We start from the raw sequence: 16,434 nt of genomic DNA, 5'->3' as shown, positions 1-16,434 counted from the left end.
TCAACTACGCACAAACTGGGAGAGACGAGAATGCAACCTCAAGCAAGATGTACGCTTAATATGTAAGGTGGATAAAAATTTTGAAAAGTCGACTTTAAGTGTGCATATTTTTACGCGCTGGGGTTTGGGATAAATAAAAATTCAACCAAAGTATTAATTGAAACTGTATAATAATATTAATACTTAGAACACTTTAAAATTCTCGATTCACTTCTTCCGCTTCGCTTCAGGTGATCCGTTTCGCTGTTTCGCTTCGAGTAGATTCGATTACTAATTGACTTCGTGCCATCTCTGCAACGCTTTTATAGTCGATACGACATCCCTAGATTTATCGAGAATATTCTGGGCAAGTCGAGTAGCTTCGATGTGTGTTCCCGCTATCTGACAACAAATAGCGTTGTACTTCTCGAACGTTCTCGATGTTATTAGTTCCTTTGAGTTATTAGTTTCGGCTATTCGGCGATAGATGGCATCACTCTTACTGGCGTAACAATATAAAATACAATTAATATTTATCCTATGGAAATTCATGAAAACTCCTTAGTTAACCGACTCTTACGACATAATTAATAATGAATAATGGCACAATAAATAGCATGACAGTTCAAAACGTACGTCAAATTCCATAGACATATAATCATAGATTATACACTTAATATATTTCATATAATAAATGATCGGTGACGCGTTGTAGTCCCGCTTCTCTCGATAGCAGCTCTTCTCACTATTGTTTTAATGCTTAGACGGGTGGGCGAGCTCTCGGCCCGCCTGACGTCAAAAGGTCACCGGACCCATAGACATCAACAACTTAAATTCCGCTATCCACCTTGAGACATAAGTTTTAAGTCTCACAATGGCTGCCTACCCTCTAATAAGATGCCTTAGTAAGATATTTGTCGAAGGCTCCAAGTAATTATTCGAGATGATCCCCTTTAGGCATCATACCTCCCATCACTGAAGTACAGTTCACAAACGGGCTATAAAATTGTTTATTGGAAGATATCGTTGGAGGTGGGGGTGGATGAGCGTTTGTCAAATGAATAAGTACTTTCATGATCTTCCGAATAACATCCTCTTATAAATATTAAGGTGATAAAGCTCATTAAATAGCATATTTACCATTGACTATAACTTACCTGAGCACGCAGTTCCTGCCTATATCTGTCTATTTCCTATATCCTGCCTGTTTCATTCTTCAAATCCGTTAAATACGGTTGAAATTTCAATTTAATTATCATAAGTTTTGGAGGGAAGGAAAGAGAAGTCGAGGAAGATCGCCACCCAGGTGGACGGACATTGTAAGGGAAGTCACAAACACCAGCGTCCCGGGCGCCATTAAGCAGGCCGAATGGAGGCAACGTTGGAGGAAGCTGGTGCAGAAACTAGACCAAGGTGGTCACGACCCTCAGTTATGAGGAAGCGACGAAGAAGAAGAAGAAGTATTGGAGATCCTCACGTTGTGCTCACGTATGATAGTCTGCCTATCGAGGTAAGATAATAAAACATTCCTTTCACTTTTTTTATTGTTTCAGATTTAACTAGGCCGATTTCATTTCATGATAGTACATCGTTTTGCTACAGCGTTATTTGAAGGATGATTGTTGTTATCTGTGAGGGTAATTATGCGCATTTAGACAGCGGTGGATCTCAAGTACATACAGCCAATGTGCGTGTAACATTTATTTAATTATAATGACTAGCGTGCTTTTGTTTCTTTTAAATAAACGTTTTAATTCAGGACTTGTTCTATACGCATACCTACCTGCTATTATGAATACATTATTTTAGCACGTACCTTATATGAGAGCTGCTGTGTACTGAAACATAGATGGTTTACTAATAAACATATTACTTGGAATGGTTAATTACAAATAGGTTACAACACAGTTACAGTATTAAATGGTACTCTTCTTTTTTCGGACAAGGGCCGATCCTCATACGGGACTTGACGGTCTACAGATCTAGGGAGCAGACCGCGGGTCCGACATGTTTTTAGGGCCCTACCTACTAAACCATTCTCTAACCCAACGTCCGATCTCCGCCCGAGGTCAGAACCTGGGTGGAGTGTGTAGGTTCTCGCAGTCAAAGTTGCTAAAAAATGGTACCTACCTGGCAGATTTAACCAGCAACACAGTTGCATCGCTTGTTGTCTGCATGGATGCAGGCAGCACAGGACCGATCGTTGTAGTGAGGCTTGGGGGAGACCAATGTCCAGCAGTGGACGTCTGTGGGCTGACAGAATAGAAAAATCGCATCGCTTAATTCCTAACTATGAGTGGTGTGAGCTGTAGCTTCTGGTTTAAAAGTATAATAACGCTGGCTTAATAGTTTAAAGACCGTTTACCAACTGTGAAAGTGAGAGTGAAGAAAACAGTAAATGAAATAAAATCGCTGGAAGTACCTAAAAAAACATTGTATTCTGAGTAAATTCCAATCGATTCACTGATACACGTGGCTTTAGCCTGTGTCAGATTTGGCTGTATGGACTATATAGCCTTTACCTATTCAATGGATAAATCAAACAAGTCTATAACAATAACAACATAACCTATAAAATATAAACAATGTTTTTTACTAAACATTAATGAGTATCAACAATGACTGCTGATTTTGCTAAAGAGAAAGTGTTCTGGACTAGAAAAATGAATCTGAAGTTGGTTAAGTTTATCGAAAGCCGCCCTTATATGTGGAATCCTAAAGATCCACTATACACTTCAATATCGGCAAAGGATCAAGCTTATTCGGATTTCGCTTCAAAATACGGTGACGAATTCAGTTGGCAAGCTGTTAAAGAACGTTGGACCAATATAAGGTCCACGTACAATAATTATTTAAGGAAAATAAAAGCAAGTCGGACGAAAAGAGACGGGGAGGTAAGCCTAGATATTTCATTTCCCAATTAGTACGTATTTGTTTTATTTTCTACAACATATTATTAGAATAAACATTGGCTGTTGGAATGTTTCAAGTTTTTTGAACCAAGAGCTTATTTACCCTGGTGTTATTTGAAAAAAATGAATTTCGAATCACATTCAACTATTGAGTTTCATTCAAACCGAAAATATCACTTTGAAAGCGACATCAATAAAAAAGAGCGTAAAAATATCAACACTTAAAACTATTTAAGCTCTCATCTGCTGAACTGTAACAATAAAAAAAACATAGGAAAACCTGTCTCATGTTAATAATTTTATTGTCATTAACAATTATGTCAATAATTTTTTTGTAAGGCTATAGAAGCTTAAATAATTGTAGTGTATGATTGCATGTACCCTTCTAATTTTTTTAAAATATCCCTTATACCCTAATTACAGATATATAAAGTGAACTGGCATCTCTGGACTGCCTGTAGTTTCTTATTAAAATTAAATAAAGAAAACAATAGTGAATTGAGACTATTTTTGAATGAAAATGGTGAAAGTACACAGGTAAGTATTATCGCTTATTTTGCTCAGGTCAAGATCTACTAAAAGTTGCTGAGCCAGTCAGTTCAGTCTAATATGAGGTCATATTAGACTGAACTTAGCAAGCAACTTAAACCACACAGCACATTCATATAAAATTGCACTTGAACAATAAGAATGGTCATTCAACAACCTGTTTCCATTGAACCGGGGTGCAGTCCTTTTGATTGTAATATTTAACATTAGGTAGGCAAGTAGGCAGCGGCTTGGCTCTGCCCCTGACTTTGCTGACGTCCAAGAGCAACGGTAACCACTTACCATCAGGTGGGCCGTATGCTCGTCAGCCTACAAAGGCAATAAAAAAAATTGTATTTAACCTTAACCTTAAACATTTATAGCATAGAACATTTGTACATATTGCGTTTATTAAAGTCAATAGGTAAATAAAATTCTGACTTGCTATTAATAAACATTCATACATAATTTCTTATTTATATTTGTTTTTAATAATTTCTGTACCAATCTAATTTTTAAACTGAATTAACTAAAATGCAATAAAGAAAAATCTAATCTGTCATTTTCCACAGAACACAGACCAGATAGGAGAACATTGTCAATACTATCCAGATGAAATTGAAATAAAAAGTGATTCTGAAATTGAACCTGTGAGCTTAAATATGGACTGTTTCTCGATAGCCGAAAGTTTAGCATCCGTCTTCCGCGGTATTCAGCATGATGCTTTCGGTTTGGAAAATACAAAACACGGTCAAATAGGCAGAGCTGTAACAAGAAAACTAAATGAAATTAGCTCTTATGAAGCTGCACAAGTGATGCATAAAATCACAGAAATATTGTTAAGATATGACCAATCAAATCCCATCAATCCTAATAATATAAAGGCTGAGATAACTTAAAGGTTGTTTTATTGCTTCATTTATATAAAATACTAGCTGACCTGGCAAACATTGTTTTGCCATATATAAGATTTATAGGGAATTTTTAGTGTAGAAAAAAAAACTAACTTATTGTAAGTGTGTAAGGTTGTGGTAAATCAGTGAAAGAGGTATGTAGTGCTGTGAACGATGAGGGAATATATAATAAAAATAACAAAACCTCATTCAACCACATAATACCTCATTATAACAAAAAAAATGTACAAATAAAATAAAATAAAATTGGGGAGGACAACCCTAATCACTTAGGGGTATGAAAAATAGATAGTAGCCGATTCTCAGGCTTACTGAATATGCATAAAAAAATTCATGAGAATCGGTCAAGCGGTTTCGGAGGAGTATGGGAACGAACATTGTGACACGAGAATTTTATATATTAGATGTATTTAGTTCCTTGTCCCTGTCTCTAGATCGGTAGTAAAGAGCATGTGTGTCATGTTATCTTCTCAGATTTCGGAATAACACACATGTACAAATCTTATAGGTGTTGACAGCATCTTAAGCACGCATCATCTCTCATTTTATTTCTAGATAACAAATAATTAAACAAGCTTCAATCTTACTGAGTAGGCCTCGCCGTATCAGTAACAAAGAACTTATTACTATAGTATAGCAGTAGGCAGTGACTTGGCTGACATTGTTGATATCCATTAACGACGTTGACCACTTACGATCAAATGGGCCGTACGCTCCTCTGTTTATAACTGTCATTTAAAAAACCCTAATATGTAAATAGGAGTTCTACTCTATGGTTCGTTTTTTGGGCGGGAAAGTGAAGTCTGAAGTAAATAGTTTTGAATTGTTTGTTGAAGTTCTATTTATTGTTTCTTCTAGTTAAAATCTGGTATTATTGGTGGCTTATTGAAAGTGCTCAAGTATGGATAATTAAAACGACTTTTACAATCTAGCAATTTATATTGTGATTAGGTTTTTTCGGACGCTACGAATAATTTACATTTTTTTTGCCTTATTTTTACTGTGAGATTATAATAAAAAAATCATTTAAAATTATCTTTTTGTCTCGTTCAATTATTAACTACTTGTTTTTTCTTAACCCAATAAACTTTTTGAAAGAATTAAACTCAAGCTTATGAGCTTATTATAATACTAGCGACCCGCCCTCGCTTCGCTTCGGAAACATTAAAACACACATGAAACCAAAAAAATAAAATAAAAAAAAATGAAAAAAAAGTAGCATGTTCATCAGGGACAATGTCGGCTTCTAATGGAAAAAGAATTTTTCAAATCGGTCCAGTAGTTTCGGAGCCTATTCGAAACAAACAAACAAACAAATCTTTCCTCTTTATAATATTATTATATACAGTCAAAATCTGTTATAACGACATCGAAGGGACTGCTCATATTCAGTCGTAAAAACCGATAGTCGTAACAACCGGTGATGTTTAATGTGTATCGTGCAAGTACAAACAAATCGATAGGGAATTATTGGAAAAATATATTTACATAATACGCGATTTTTCTTCAATATTCATTTGTTTTCTTTTTCTTTGCGACATTTTGAAAGTTTCACGAATAACTCCACAAAGTTTTGGTACGTCTTGTGTATAGATAAGTAACAAACTAATTGAAGGGATATGAAGAAGCGGGCTTTGACTACCGCATGCACGTGTATTGTTTCTAAGAATTAGAAAAGACTCTACACTAAACTAAATCCTATTGTTTTCTTTCCTGATTTTAAAAGCCATTGAAGACAAATGTGGATACCTATTCAAATTGTTTACAATACAGGTTAGCCGGTCGTTCTAACAGATCTAATTCTCCGAAATATTAGTTAAATGTGGTCGTTTTATGAGGTATGTCGTTATTACCAATGTCGTAGAAAGCAATATTTTTAATAAGGCGGTCATATGGCATTCAGCCGGGACCTTTGTTCTTGGTTATTATAACCGGCATGTTGTATTAAACGATGTCGCAATAAACGGTTTTGACTGTATTATATTATATTATAATATTTTTGGTCGTATAATAACTTGGATATGCTATCTGTGCCTATCCAATAGAGGAATCATCACGAATCAACCAAAAAATTATAATCGATTAATTAATACAAACGGTATGTACCTATGTATGTAGGTACATATCGTCTCATAAATATTTACATCAATATGTATTATCTGGACTTTTTCGCGAGAATGCGAGGAGCGTTGTGTGAATTGTTTTATTTTTTCTATTTAGGTATAAATGTGTAATAACGGTGGTTTAACTCTTTATTATCTGTGAAAGTGCACAAATGTGAGAAAATGAAACAAAACCGCTGGACGTAGCTTCTCGGGATCCTCCAAAAAGTCCACTGAAAAAGTCTCAGTAAGTAATCACCATTTTGCTGAAATTATATTTCATCACATATCATTTCATCTCATTTCTTTTCATATTAATCAACTTTATTTCATTTCATTCATATTATCATTTTTCATAAAGACTAGACTGTATGGTATGACACCTTTGCCTTTCCAGTTGAAAAAATAAAACGACTACTATATGTCAATGTCGTTTTTAAAAACAAACAAACTGCAAAGCATGCAAATTAATTGTCACTAAATACTATGGAAAGACAAAATGATTTCAAAAATGTACCAAACTTATTCGAGGAAATACTTAAAAAAAAATGGGACGAAATACACGAGGGACCTAAAGTGTTTCGTTACAAAATTAAAGAAATAAATGAAAAATATTTACAAGAAAAATATCTAATTCAGGTAGTTTTTATATTCAAATTCATACTAATATTAGTAAGTTTATTTGTTTATTACATTTTCACGACTCAACTAGTTAACCGGTCATCGTGAATCATTGGATACACACTGGTTCTTCCGGGTAAAATCATGTCACATGCGTATACATATTATGCATCATACATATGCTTTGTAAGGGTGAATGGTACAAAAAATTAACTTGTATAGTGTTGTAAAGTAAAATGTAATAATATAAGAATCAAAGGCTATTTGGATATACTAAAGAAACAAATTCATCACTCTGTACAATATCATCTTATTCAATATTAATATATTTGACTTGATCAATTAACTTTTAATTATTCAAAGGCTACTTTTGAATATTGATGATAAAAAATTGTATTTTCTTGACAATTTCAGTTAAATCCTGATCGTGGCAAAAAGAGAAGGGAGCCTGAAGCTATACACAGTCTTTCTCAACCGTTTGATGAAACAAAATTTAATTTTATGAAGGCATCATCTAATGAGATTTTACTAACTCTTATTAATGGAAATGGTAAATTAATTCTGTTTATAACAAATTAAAACTGTAACAGTCGAAGATATTGTTTATTTATGTGTGAAAGATAGATAGCTCATGTACACAGAATTTGAAACCTTTCCTCTATTGACTCATAATGACTCAACAAAACAAAGGTGGCCAACCTGATGTAACTATTTTTGCCCTCCCTACATGCATGCCATCAGAGACCCACTGGGAATAACAAATAGGGATGTGAGCTGTTGTATTTTATGTTTTCGACATAACTTTTATTAGTAATATTGTACAGTTACTAGTTTAGGCAGGCATGGGATGCTAATTATATAAGTATTATTTTTGATTATTTAATTATTAACTTGATCACATGTGTTCTGTAACAAATCAGTTCATTGTGCGTCCGTCTTTATGCAACCTGCACATAGCAATCATTTTATTAAAAGGAGTCCTATATTATTATTTCCTCCTCATATCTCAATTTGAAATTTTTCTTTAACTAATATCCATTCTTTTGCAGAAGAACATGTTTTCTTGGTAAACGTAAGTCCAATTGCACGTTACCACATATTATTCTGCCCTTCCATGGGAAGTTGTCTTCCGCAAACAATAACACTAGATAGTCTAGAATTTGTTGCCGAAATGATGTTTGCATCGCAGGACCGGTGAGTGTAGGCAAGTAGCGTTTGTGTTTGCCTTTTGCATGTTTAATTTCCAAGCTTTGATAGAACAGAGAGAGCTCATCAAAGATGCAGCTTCTCAAATTCACATACAACAGCTCCTTTAAAGAACACTAGAACTAAAATGAATTACATTGTGTTGCCGTAACATAATATTAATGTTGCAGTGATCTAAGAATTGGCTTCAACAGCCTCTGCGCATTTGCATCAGTCAATCATCTGCATTACCATTTATTATTTGAAAAGAGGACATTGTATATAGAGCAAGTGGTAAGAAACATAAATTGACCAATAAAACTAATTCTCTTCTTTCTAAAGCACATAATTAGGTATACATGAAGTTTGTTATGCAATATATTTTAAACATTAATAATAAGTAATACCCATAAAGTATTTAACTAATACTATGACCCATTTTGATTGATGTGATAGTTTATTTTAATATCAAGGAGGTATGTCTTCATATTAGACATTCATGTTTATCTTTTCTGGTTTATGTTTGTGGGTGCTAAAAAAAACACACAATTTTTTTAATAATTTGAGTTCTTTTTTCAGAAATGGAATCATTTAAAAGGACCTGTATATTTCAAGGAAGATTATCCTGTTCCAGCATTTTGTTGCAATATAAAAAAACTATCAGAAACTATCAATGCTTATATTCTTATAAAATATTTAGTGGATAAATCTATTGCTCACAATGTTTTAATAACAAATCGAAAATCACAAGAGACAGGAGTTCATGTTATAATTTGGCCTCGGAAAAAAACAGAAGGCGCCAAACAGTTTACAGATTTTAATGTTGCCATATGTGAACTCAGTGGATGGATTCCTATTTACGGTAAGCGGTATTATTTGTATGATTGCCAGATTTTAATGTTGCCATATGTGAACTCAGTGGATGGATTCCTATTTACGGTAAGCGGTATTATTTGTATGATTGCCCTCCTGAATTACATAGGCAAGTTCCACTATACAGGTAGGTACTTGAAAAACAATAAGTCACTTGGAGTCAGTTGGAGCTCATGAAGCGATGTTCGAAATATCTCATTCATATTCTGATGATTAATAACTATTATTAACAATATCAATTATTTTCAGATGAAGAGACATACAGAAAAATAACAGCAGAACAAATTGAAGATGAATTAAAGAAATGGAAGTTAGATGATTTTTTTGAGCTATGTGAAGGAATCAAGTCCTTGTATTGAGTACTAAGCATTTAAAATATATATTTATTATGTTGTATTACAACTATTATAATATTAGAGTGGATAGATGTTAGCAGTTTTCTACCTCTAAACAAGGCCTAACTAATTATTCACTTTAATTGTATTTGACTATTGATTAACTAACACAGAAATAATTTTCATATCAAGCCAATTAGTTGTTGTCTGCAGTCACTAGATAGAATTATTTCAAATTTTAGTTTGCAGCTTTGAGAAAATAGATGTAACAGTACGTGTGACTTAGACTTGACCTCAAATTCATCACAGGATGGATTTTTCTTTCTGAAAATATGTATAGTAAAATTATTTAAAGTTCTAAAATTATTTATTCACTCACTGTATGATAAAAATCTAAATCTGTATTATGTCATTCATTTAAAATCACAGATCGACAAAGATAACTTTGAATAAGAATAAATATGATAACTTTGAAAATTGACAAACATTCCCAATGTTTACAGTGTATCTGGTTTTATCTTCATTTCTATTTATTTAATATTTATTATAAGTTAACTATTATTAGTTATTATATTGTATAAGTTATTTAGTATAACTCGATTATAAGCAATGAATCATCCGAATAGCAGACGGTGTTGAGGTCCAGAAGAAAGTCACCTTTTAGCTCCCAGTCATACCCGGTTTTCCACAGCAGCGGGCCATGGACAACACGCATGACCAGAAACCGGTGCATAGCTACATCGCAATCAGTGCAAATAGACGACCTGGTGAACCGAAGTGGGAGCCGATAAGTGATAAGAAGAGCACTGTGTGTTGTTCGAAAGTTCCCTTATCAAGCATCAGAGATCAAATCGATAGGTACATTGCAGGCAATTTATTTCCTGAAGTGATTCTAGTCCACCTGATGCTTGCCTGGAAGAGATCACTCTTAGATACTTTTTTATTTAATATTTTGCATTTTTATTTAGGTGTACAATAAACCATTCTCTCACTCTTGATTAAATAAAAGATCTTTATTGCATAATATCTTTAAGAGTACATAAAACTACCAAAAAAGGAGCGGGTAATATTTTTCAGACATTTAGTTTGTCAGTGAAGTAGATTCAAGGCTACATAAGTTTATTCTTATTTATTCTGACTGATACAACATCAATAATCCTCATTCTTAAGCTTTATCATATTTGCTCATTTCCACACCACCTTTGAGGTAGAGCACTGTTGGCGCGTTTTTTTTATAGTGGTATCCCCTGTAGGCCTAGTCCACTTATTTAAACGATCCTAACGCGGGAATTTCTTAGGAGGTTCTTTAATTAAAAAAATTAACTAACTTTAAGTTCACACTGGACTCACTTTTTTGAGACAGGAATAAAAGTCTTGTTTGAGACCTTTTTAAAAAAAACTCACAATGTTAAAAATTGAGGAATTCAATAAATGTGCTTCCTTAATGCACAACCAGTTTATATGGATTCAATCTTAACTTAGGAGTATTTGACAAAACATGGATTTAATTGATAGTACAATTGAATGTTTAAAATGGAATTATTTCAGTTGTTTAGTGCTTTGGAATCGAGTACATAGGTGATGAGAATTTAATGAAAAATAGTTAAGGAAACTAAATTTTGTTCTAATGTTCTGAACTAAACATTTCAATAGTTTTTCAACAGAACTATTGAAAAGATTCCATCGAAATGTTTTAAAACCGTGATCGAATACTTTTTAGTATCGTTATTGGTAAGATTACAATGTACACTGCACAATTACGTGTTGCTATTAACCAATTATTATCGCAGAAAATGGCGACGATATTCGTGGGCGACGCGTTATAGAATTATTATTTTTTTTAACGTTATTCAATTGTGCACTTTGTTCAAACCAATATGGACTAAAAAATTCGGCCACGATAAATTGTGAAACTAGGTGAACAAAGCACTACTGAATATTTCAGTTCGGCATTGTTCCTTGGTTGTCATAAAATACCTTTCATCAGCATCCAGTCATCTTGAACATTTTACTATTTCGTTTATGTGGAAAATGCCTTCAATTAACTCCGAAATTTCAAAACGTTTTCTTATCTCGACCGCCATTTTTCTGAGAATGTAAAAACTATGATTGCCCAACTGAGTCTATTCATACATACATTATTATTTTTTTCTCATAAAGCAGACGGCAGAAGTATTGCGTTTATACCTAAAAAATTTTAAGTAGCCAGTTGCCGCTACATCAACGCAAATGAATTTGTAGGTAACTTAAGACGTAATAGAGTTAGGTAGTAAAATCCTTACGTGGTTGAAGCGTTGTAGTAGTTTCGTACTTAATTTCATGAAATGAAATTGAAAAGCATAATTTGAAGAATTCATTTCAGTCGTGCTTGCTGAAGCTCAAATACATTAAGTGTTTAATCTATGCTGAAGCTGTTCCTAAAAATGTAGAATTGTCGAATGAATATATATACCATGACATGGGGTAAATTGGGATCCTGGGGTAAATTGGGACAAACCTGCGGAAGATTCTCAAAGTACTTGTAGCACGGAATCTACCTAATTTTCTTTAAGGTAATATTTATCAATGTATAGAAGAAAAACCAAGTTAACTATGGAAGTACTAAACATGAGTTAAGTTGGTCCCAAAAATTCGTCAAATTAAATTTAAAATAGTGGTTGAAAAGTGCGTTTTAAAACAGCTTAAAAAACTTTTAAAAAAAGTGATATTATCGTTGTTTTTTCAATAAGATCACAGTTTATATAAGTTTTTAATACACCTGGAAATATCACAACAAACGGTAAGTTGCAATATTCTTATTATAAATACAATATTTCGACAAAATAAAAAATGTATATTTTTTCCTTTCTTTTTGGGGAAAATTGGGACGTATGTAGGGTAATTTGGAACGAGACTGGAAAAATTTGGGACGAGAAAACACAAAATTGGAACGCCAAAAGACAAAATAGGGATGGCTTGTTAGGGTTATCACTGATATCTTATAATAGATTTTTTAGCCTATACTATCACTTAATTGCGTGATGTAAAAAAGGTTAATGTGTTTATCAGTTATTTTATGTAAGTATTATAGGTAAAAGAAAAGTATATATATAATTACTTTTTTTTCGCGACATTTACCTTGTAATATCTGCCCGGTCGTATGTTCTTTATAGCAATAAAAAAAATTAAAAGTTAAAAGAACTCAAACGAATCAAAACTTTTGTTATTTCAGAATCTATTCACGCATCGAATCATGATTTTGTTAACATTCACAACGAACACACACAAATAAAAACAGGTCTCAGATTTTAAATGTAACATTAATTAAAAATCCGAGATATCCAATTATGAGTGAGTGAATTAATTGAGTTTAGTTATTTCGCTTAGAAAGAATTTCTTTTATTTTTGTTATTATTGGCAGTAATCGGATAAAGCTGTTTTTTTATCTTATTCACCTGATATCTTACTCTTGCTCAAAGATTATTTTGAAAATGTTGATTAAATAAAATTGTATTATTGCATTTCCAGTCCTTTTGTTTTCTATTTTTTATTCTATTTTATGATTTTGTTTCAGAGTTGTGATTTTTAAGGAAATTAAACAATAATTTTCTAAAATATAACATGCACATACTTTTTTTGATCATTGTATTGTTGATTATCATTCACGTCACATCGCTTCGGAATAGGAACCAGCTTAATTTACACTATGTTGTGTATTGTGCTTAAATTATGGATTGTATTCATCATTTCGGTCCATATAAATAATTATATGGCACCTACCTATATATCGCAGTACTGCGAGTTGACAACCCTTACAAATATCCCAATTTAACCCTTAACCGTGTCAATTTACCCCGGACGCTGGGTAAATTGGGACGGCCATTATTTTACCGATTATTTCTTTAAAATGAATAATTAAAATAATGTAACGGTTTTTATCACCTAGGTACGTTCAAGACTCAACTTATTTCTTGGGTTGAGCAGTGACTATTTAATTGGAACTATTTTAAAATTCAATCTGAAGGTCGATTTTGTCCCTATTTACCCCATTGTACGGTATATATATATATATTTTTTAAGGGATTTTATGACCTGGTAACTGAGACCTTTAAGTCATGTCTTATTTTAATTTATAATCTTATTTTTATGAAAAATGATATTATGGAGTGAAATGATATGAAGATGATTAATTTGAGACATTAATCAACTGGGATAAAATTAAATGAAATGAAATGGGATGAAATATAATCTCAGTAAAATGGTGGTCATTTACTAAGATTTTTACAGTGGACTTTTTGGAGGATCCCGAAAAGTTACGTCCAGCGGCTTTGTTTCATTTTCCCACATTTGTGCACTTTCACAGATATTAAACAGTTAATAAACCACCATTATTACACATTTAAACCTGAAGAAACACTAAATAGACAAAATAAAACAAATCACACAACTTCACTCCTCGCGTTCCCGCCAAAAAGTCCGTGTAAAGAATTGATATGTAACTATTCCTATCACAGATTAATCATTAAATTATTAAGTTTGGCTAAAGAGTTCATCAAGTTGATTTAAAGATGAAAAATGAAGAAAACCACAATACTACGCACCCCAAAAGAATTTTCACCTCTTTCACTGGCACCAAGATGCACCCATGGAGTTAATAAGTACCTACAATCTATGGATGCACCATATTGGTTTCGATTTTTCTATTGGAAAGGCAAAGGGAACAGTCTAAACATTAAATTATTTCGAAAGAAATATTTAAATAGTGTCGAATCTAAATAATTAATGAAATCTAATAACCTAAACTGAATGAAACGAAGCGAAATATGACCTTTCACATGGCTTGAAAGAATAACCTTTCAGCAAAATGGAGAATTGACTGAGAATTGACGTAATCACTGGTGGTAGGACCTCTTGGGAGTCCGCACGGGTAGGTACCACCACCCCGCCTATTTCCGCCGTGAAGCAGTAATGCGTTTCGGTTTGAAGGGTGGGGCAGCCGTTGTAACTATACTGAGACCTTAAAACTTATATCTCAAGGTGGGTGGCGCATTTACGTTGTAGATGTCTATGGGCTCCAGTAACCACTTATCACCAGGTGGGCTGTGAGCTGGTCCACACATCTAAGCAATAAAAAAAAAAAGTTTACCGAGCTCAGTAGTGTTTTTGAAAGAGCCCGATAGGTCACGTTTTTCTCATAATTGACTCACACTCTTTTACATTTCAGAATTCGAAAAAATAACACTAATCACTTCTTAGCACTGAAGACAAATAGGTAGTTTAAGGGAACATTTTAAATAATGGCATCCAAGTTTAGATTTGTGAATTGATATAGTTCAAATGTAATTATCTATACAGGTATGTGTCATTTTTCTCTGCGAATTATTAATGCAACACGCAATACGCTCATTTCCACACCACCTTTGAGGTAGAGCACTGTTGGTGCGTTTTTTTTATAGTGGTATCCCCTGTAGGCCTAGTCCACTTTCATTCACTTAATAAAAAAGAAAAATGTAATATTGGTATTTTTAAATTTAAATTGATAAAAATATGTTACGTATAGTAGGTAGTATAAGGTAGGTGGTACGATAAATATAAAGGGTTAATTTTTTTTTCTTTACAGAGTAGTTTCGAATTTTAAAGAAATTGAATAACATTTAAATATCAAAGCAATATTTGTTTTAATAAAGTACATTTGAACTGTACTTCTACGTTCTTTATTGTATTCTAGGTAATTTTTTTGAATAATAATTAAGCAAAGTAATTGAAGTAAAACGGTCACAAATGTTTTTATGCGCTTCGTTTTAATTCATCGGCATCATTCAATCGAATATAATCGAATACCTTTTAAGGAATAATGTAATCAGATTAGTCCTTAAAACGAGATAAATAGATAATCATGAAACATGAACCAGCGCCAAAAAAACCGACAAAACGCCCCGAGGCGCCTTCACCATACACCGAGAGCTGGGGCCAGCTCTAGATGTTCTGAAGATGTGATGTTTGAGAGTACGAGCCCTCCTCACATCACCATCACCGACCGGCAGACTATAGAAACGGTCGGAATGTCAACCCTAATTATCTAATGACTAAATATTGTTTATGTCATCATGTTGCATTATGACATCCACCGCCACTCCACACTCTAACCCTGAGAATATTGATTAAAATCGTCCCTAACATGTAGATAAAGTAAGATTCGTATAAAGGGCTAAACAAAACATGATTTCCCGAATATGTTGTACTTACACAGGACACTGCAGTGGATTATTTCTAGTTTTTTTTTCACTACAGACTCGTCAATGTCAAGATGGCGACGAAATCTAAGGGAATGGAAAAAGTTAATTCTGCGCATGTCCGAATTCAGAATGCATTGAGGTTATTGATCAATGTAGTCTCTGGTCATGTTCATCATATGATTGTTTTATCGATTACAAAAAAATAATTATAACTGATTTTGATTATTTCGAAAAATAGTCTATTTAATTTAACGCCCCAATTCTCTTTAATCATTCCGCTCTCGAGGCAGGCCAGCTGATAGCCATAGCAAACTCGGAGACCAGGTTAAGCGATATGTAAAGTCCTACAATTACCGACAGAGAAAAGTCAATGATAGGCGTCAATAAGGACAAGGAATTGCTGTTCGCATCAAATTGCCGGTTTGTTACAGACCTAAGACGTAGTTCTCGACGCTATTGACAGCTTGAGCGACCTCTGCACGTTCCCTCCATTGAAGTATGACACCCTAAAGTCTATAGCTCCCTCACACTTCGACCAGAGGCAGACGGCTAGTTCGCTGCGTGCAAAGTCCTGATAGCTAACGAGATGCCAATTTCTTACTTACGATTTCCTGTAGCTAGATCTCATAGCGTCATTGCGGCCGACGCCAACAAAGCGATTATTGGTGTGGACTTGTCGCATCCCAGGTTGATCGACGATAGCGTGTTCAGCTTATCAACTGTCAATCAGAAGAAGTTACTTCATTGGCTGGTATCGAGCCCATGGACAT

At 33.6% G+C, this 16,434-nt stretch overlaps 2 protein-coding genes and 1 long non-coding RNA gene across 4 annotated transcripts; 2 read left to right on the top strand and 1 right to left on the bottom strand.

Moving 5' to 3' along the window:
• The first annotated feature begins 2,178 nt into the window (after positions 1 to 2,178).
• On the top strand, positions 2,179 to 4,319 carry LOC101742435 (uncharacterized). The gene is made up of 3 exons (XM_004922817.5): positions 2,179 to 2,873; positions 3,315 to 3,428; positions 3,992 to 4,319. Exons 1-3 carry the CDS (start codon positions 2,598 to 2,600, stop codon positions 4,316 to 4,318), a joined length of 717 nt encoding a protein of 238 aa, XP_004922874.1. The 5' UTR covers positions 2,179 to 2,597; the 3' UTR covers position 4,319.
• A 2,538-nt stretch (positions 4,320 to 6,857) lies between these two features.
• Positions 6,858 to 10,674, top strand: LOC101737046 (GDP-D-glucose phosphorylase 1). Its single transcript, XM_004922783.5, has 6 exons — positions 6,858 to 7,074; positions 7,471 to 7,606; positions 8,106 to 8,250; positions 8,433 to 8,535; positions 8,821 to 9,103; positions 9,364 to 10,674. Exons 1-6 carry the CDS (start codon positions 6,922 to 6,924, stop codon positions 9,471 to 9,473), a joined length of 930 nt encoding a protein of 309 aa, XP_004922840.1. The 5' UTR covers positions 6,858 to 6,921; the 3' UTR covers positions 9,474 to 10,674.
• Positions 10,675 to 11,426: 752 nt separating this feature from the next.
• LOC105842938 (uncharacterized) lies at positions 11,427 to 12,128 on the bottom strand. Of its 2 annotated transcripts, XR_005245459.2 has the most exons (3): positions 11,947 to 12,127; positions 11,732 to 11,866; positions 11,427 to 11,537 (listed from the first exon to the last, which is right to left on the bottom strand). It is a non-coding gene; the product is annotated as an uncharacterized LOC105842938 (long non-coding RNA). The 2 variants fall into 2 exon arrangements; XR_001140285.4 differs by having other exon boundaries at positions 11,732 to 12,128.
• Between the last annotated feature and the right edge of the window lie 4,306 nt (positions 12,129 to 16,434).

This window comes from Bombyx mori, chromosome 14 (assembly GCF_030269925.1).
Source record: "Bombyx mori chromosome 14, ASM3026992v2".
NCBI lineage: Eukaryota > Metazoa > Arthropoda > Insecta > Lepidoptera > Bombycidae > Bombyx > Bombyx mori.
Note: the sequence above shows the minus strand (reverse complement) of the source record. Positions and strands in the feature narration are given on the sequence as shown.

What these genes read in the sequence shown, in the direction of transcription:
- LOC101742435 (XM_004922817.5), top strand. Translation starts at nt 2,598, where the DNA reads ATGACTGCTGATTTTGCTAAAGAGAAAGTGTTCTGGACTAGAAAAATG. An exon ending in GGACGAAAAGAGACGGGGAG is followed by an intron (nt 2,874 to 3,314) that starts GTAAGCCTAGAT and finishes CCCTAATTACAG; the next exon opens with ATATATAAAGTGAACTGGCA. An exon ending in AAAATGGTGAAAGTACACAG is followed by an intron (nt 3,429 to 3,991) that starts GTAAGTATTATC and finishes CATTTTCCACAG; the next exon opens with AACACAGACCAGATAGGAGA.
- LOC101737046 (XM_004922783.5), top strand. Translation starts at nt 6,922, where the DNA reads ATGGAAAGACAAAATGATTTCAAAAATGTACCAAACTTATTCGAGGAA. An exon ending in AACTCTTATTAATGGAAATG is followed by an intron (nt 7,607 to 8,105) that starts GTAAATTAATTC and finishes ATTCTTTTGCAG; the next exon opens with AAGAACATGTTTTCTTGGTA. An exon ending in ATGTTTGCATCGCAGGACCG is followed by an intron (nt 8,251 to 8,432) that starts GTGAGTGTAGGC and finishes TTAATGTTGCAG; the next exon opens with TGATCTAAGAATTGGCTTCA.